The sequence below is a fragment of the Pseudoliparis swirei genome, chromosome 15, assembly GCF_029220125.1.
Source record: "Pseudoliparis swirei isolate HS2019 ecotype Mariana Trench chromosome 15, NWPU_hadal_v1, whole genome shotgun sequence".
Taxonomy (NCBI): Eukaryota; Metazoa; Chordata; class Actinopteri; order Perciformes; family Liparidae; genus Pseudoliparis; species Pseudoliparis swirei.
In genome coordinates, this window is record NC_079402.1 from 3,942,460 (window position 1) to 3,947,330 (window position 4,871).

Below are 4,871 nucleotides of genomic sequence, written 5' to 3' on the forward strand. Positions count from 1 at the left end.
ATTAGTGTCAATATTAGCATCTACTTTACCTCTTATTTGATGTTCCTTTGCCTAAAAAGGCACCAAGAGACTTAAAAAGTAGGATGTGAGCCAGAGCCTTCAGTTACCAAGCTCCTCCTCTTTTATCAGTCTGTTCCATGAGTCTGTTCCTTGAGTCTATGAGCCTGTTCCATGATTCTGTTCCATGAGCCTGTTCCATGATTCTGTTCCATGAGTCTATGAGTCTGTTCCATGAGTCCATGAGCCTGTTCCATGAGTCTGTTCCATGAGTCTATGATTCTGTTCCATGAGCATGTTCCATGATTCTGTTCCATGAGTCTGTTCCATGAGTCTGTTCCATGAGTCCATGAGTCTGTTCCATGAGTCCATGAGCCTGTTCCATGAGTCTATGATTCTGTTCCATGAGCCTGTTCCATGAGCATGTTCCATGATTCTGTTCCATGAGTCTGTTCCATGAGTCTGTTCTATGATTCTGTTCCATGAGCCTGTTCCATGAGCCTGTTCCATGATTCTGTTCCATGAGCCTGTTCCATGATTCTGTTCCATGAGCCTGTTCCATGAGTCTGTTCCATGATTCTGTTCCATGAGTCTGTTCCATGATTCTGTTCCATGATTCTGTTCCATGAGCCTGTTCCATGAGTCTATGAGTCTGTTCCATGAGTCTGTTCCATGATTCTGTTCCATGAGTCTGTTCCATGAGTCTGTTCCATGATTCTGTTCCATGAGTCTGTTCCATGAGCCTGTTCCATAAGTCTATGAGTCTGTTCCATGAGTCTGTTCCATGAGCCTGTTCCATAAGTCTATGAGTCTGTTCCATGAGTCTGTTCCATGATTCTGTTCCATGAGTCTGTTCCATGAGTCTGTTCCATGATTCTGTTCCATGAGTCTGTTCCATGATTCTGTTCCATGAGCCTATTCCATAAGTCTATGAGTCTGTTCCATGAGTCTGTTCCATGATTCTGTTCCATGAGTCTGTGAGTCTGTTCCATGATTCTGTTCCATGAGTCTGTTCCATGATTCTGTTCCATGATTCTGTTCCATGAGTTTGTTCCATGAGCCTGTTCCATGATTCTGTTCCATGAGTCTGTTCCATGAGTCTGTTCCATGAGCCTGTTCCATGAGTCTGTTCCATGAGTCTGTTCCATGAGCCTGTTCCATGATTCTGTTCCATGAGTCTGTTCCATGATTCTGTTCCATGAGTCTGTTCCATGATTCTGTTCCATGAGTCTGTTCCATGAGCCTGTTCCATGATTCTGTTCCATGATTTTGTTCCATGAGTCTGAGTCTGTTCCATGATTCTGTTCCATGAGTCTGTTCCACGAGTCTGTTGTTTTATTGCGTAAATCACCACATCGCATTTTCTCCGTGTCTCACTCCAATCTCATGAACGCCGGCCTGCCAGTTGACACCCCCCCCCCTAAAAAAAAAAAGAACTCTTCGGATCTACACGATTCACGTGGACGACCTATTTTGATTTTAAAACGGCAAATCTCGCCAAAAGGTGACAAGTTTACAGGTATGCTTATTCCACTTGATAGTCTTACAGTGAGGGCTGCATCATGTTCACCTGGTCCAGACCTAGAGATGCTGCTATAGGCTGATAGCTGCTGGGGGACATTTAGGATACACTGAGCACCTCTCTCCTCTTCTCTCTCTCCTTATGGATGAATTTACATCTCTCCATCACACATTACTAACTCTGCTGCCTTTGTGACTCCACCTCTCACGGAGTCTATTGGACCTGGCTGGGTCCGATGCCTCCTTGCCTGGTGAGCCAGTCTTTTTTTTTTTTGGAGAGTTTTTCCTGATCCGATGTGAGGTCGAAGGTCAGGGGCGTCATATGTGTACAGATTGTAAAACCCTCGGAGTGTAATTAGTAATTGTGATAATGAGCTATATAAAATGAACTGAATTGAACCGAAACGGTTGGGAGAAATGAAACATCTCATAACCCTGAAGTGCCGGTCCGGGGAGGTGGAGGATTTGGGCGGTGTAACAAAACCGTCTGCAAGGCATAATAAATAAATATATTACTATTTAATTGAAAAAATGGATGATGGAATACACAGAAGAGCGCAAGGGAATCTTGGGACGATCATCGAGTTCATTCTCGTCTTATCTAATCACATTTAATTACGGCCACGGCGTTCTGCAGCAGTTTACAGTCGACCGCTGGCGGCCGAACGATAAGCTTTTGTGTTTGTTTGTTTGTGGCTCTGAGACAGAAGGAACATGCACACAATTTCAAAGCATTTATCAGGAAATATTTATGAAACATACATGACGACACTTCCAACACATCTCAGCGATGATGTCGTATTTACGAGGCTAGGTGACTCTACAACAAGTCGGTTGGATTATCAATGTGGTATCAAAAGGCTTCTTATCGGACTCTGGGTGTTCCTAATGAGGGGGGGGGGTTACAGATAAGTGCCATGTCAGTCCAGGAGAAAAGGACACCCAACAGAGGCTGATCTGAGGTCAGTTTAGTATCCTTCGTTGTCCCAGGTCACCTCGTAGTCTGGATACTGAGCCTTCAGCTTCTCAGTAGTCGTCGCGTGGTTCGCTCGTCCAAAGCCCTGCAGAGCAAAAAGTGACAGGTCAGCGTTATATTACAGTTTAACCAGTTAGTCATGGCAAAGTTATTACGCGCACGTCATCACGGTTTATTTGAGTAGAAGTCTCTTACTATCGAGTGTCCGTAGACGTGGATCTTCTTGGCCTGGGGGTCGTGGTTGATCCTCCCTCCTCCGACACACTCGCAGTCCAGGTAGCCGCCCTTTTCCAGCTCCTCCGACACCTTGTCGTAGATATCAGCTGCGAGACGCGGGGTGGGCGAGCAATGCGTTAGAAGTTTGCACGATATAAAACACAGTGTAGGCTCGGCATTCACATTTTCTTTGTTGATATGAGAGTCATTTAAATCCCAGATTCTGTCATCAATATGTACTTTTAGAAATGAAAACTGTGACTTGGAGAGTTTGGCTTTTAGTCATAAATGTGGGGATGAGGTTATCGTCCAGTGGTTCAGTTGCCAAATGCCAATAGAATAAATCCTCCCCCCGAGAAAAAAAAGAAAACGTAGGACATCCCACATTTCAAAGTTGAGGTGAACAAAACATTTTTCTGGATCTAATTGTTTTAGGACGCAAACTTTTATTTTCCCATGGCTCCAGACACATGGACCAACATAGTTTATTCTGATCTAAACCCCATTACATAGAAAACGAAGCTCCACAAAACCCTGTTTCTGGTCGCCATCGGTTCGATACTCCGACCCGCCACTAGAGGGCGGAGGAGGGTCACTTGAATACATTCACGTCCCATCAGAGGTTCTATGAATAACCCGACACCTTAAAGAGCAGGGTTCATACACATTTTCACCAATGGATTCCCATGACTTTTCCAGGACTATAATCAAAATTTCCATGACCAAACATTTTGTGAAATCTCGGTTGTATACATGCTCGTGGATTATCCCTCAGCTATTGTTGCTTTGGCCAACGAAAATTGCCGGCTTATAATTTAAGTTTCTTTCTTTTTTTCAAACTCAGCGTAAATGAACATGTGAATTTAACAAATTTCCATGACTTTTCCAAAACTTTTGTGATTTAATTTTTTTAAAGAACTTTTCCAGGCCTGGAAATAACCATTTTAAAATTCCATGACTTTTCCAGGTTTTCCATGACCGTAAGAACCCTGAAAGAGGTCATGCATAGTCTCCTGGTGTCATGGCCGTGTTGCATATTGTTGCAGAAAGCAGTTATGCACGCGGATGCAGTCTGGGTAAGTCATAAGGAAGATTTAAAATGCATATGTTTAAAAAATAAAAATAAAAACAGTGTCTCGCTCTGCGCGGGCGCAGACTCACCGTGGAACTCGGCCCAGGAGTAGCCGCGGACGATGTCTATCTCCGAGTCGTCCCCCTCCTCTTTGCTGTGCACGCGGATGAGGACGTACTTGAAGACGCCGGACGGGTCGATGTCGACCCGCGGGATGTTGGCCATCAGAGCCGCAGCCCTCGTCTGCGTGCACATCTCTGGGCGACTCTGCGAGCAAACTAGCAAACACGCAAACAGACCAACTGCGTATATTCTCTCTGCGAACTCCGTGTCTGCGTCTGCGTGGAAAGCTTCAACAGCTCCCGAGCCCGTGTAACTGTGTTTTTGTTTTAGACGCGAACGCAACAGCGAGAACTCATTGCGACATGACCGGAAACCGCACTGTCGCGCCCGCTTCCGCTTCCGCTTGGCAACAAAAACAGCCTTCAAAGTAAAAGCATGTGCTTTTTCTTCTTCTTTGGGGTTTACACCATCATCAGAATCAGCTTTATTGCCGTGAATTTGACTCCGGTTACACGTACGCTCTCGTCGTAAATACATGGGATTTACAAATAGTAGGATAAATCTAAAAAAAGATTTGAGAGATTAACGATACTTAATTGTACACTACTGCCCTCTTCTGGAGGTTGTTAGTTAGTTCGCTCCAGAAGCTGAACAAGCATCTTCCGGTTGTCTTTTATCCACACTTGTGTAATTTTTATTTCCTCATTCAATTCAATTCAGTTTATTTGTATAGCCCAATTTCACAAATTACAAATTTGTCTCGAGTTTACAATCAATCTGTATACACATACCCTGCCCTGCTACACATCCAGGAGGAAAAAAAAACTCCCAAATAACCTTCAGGGAAAAAAAAGAAACCTGGAAGAGAGCAAGAGAGAGGATCTCTCTCCTAGGACATGGAGATGCAGATGATGTGTAATGTACAGAGAGATTTAGAGTTAAAGTTAAATAATGAATATGAATATGATAGTGTATGAATAGTTCATATCCACGATATTCACCCCCACGATCACTCCACATCATGCA

General features: G+C 44.1%; 1 protein-coding gene across 1 annotated transcript; it reads right to left on the reverse strand.

The window, feature by feature from the left end:
• Positions 1-2,239: 2,239 nt before the first annotated feature.
• Positions 2,240-4,232, reverse strand: phpt1 (phosphohistidine phosphatase 1). Its single transcript, XM_056432584.1, has 3 exons — positions 3,872-4,232; positions 2,690-2,817; positions 2,240-2,579 (listed from the first exon to the last, which is right to left on the reverse strand). Exons 1-3 carry the CDS (start codon positions 4,035-4,037, stop codon positions 2,487-2,489), a joined length of 387 nt encoding a protein of 128 aa, XP_056288559.1. The 5' UTR covers positions 4,038-4,232; the 3' UTR covers positions 2,240-2,486.
• Positions 4,233-4,871: the final 639 nt, after the last annotated feature.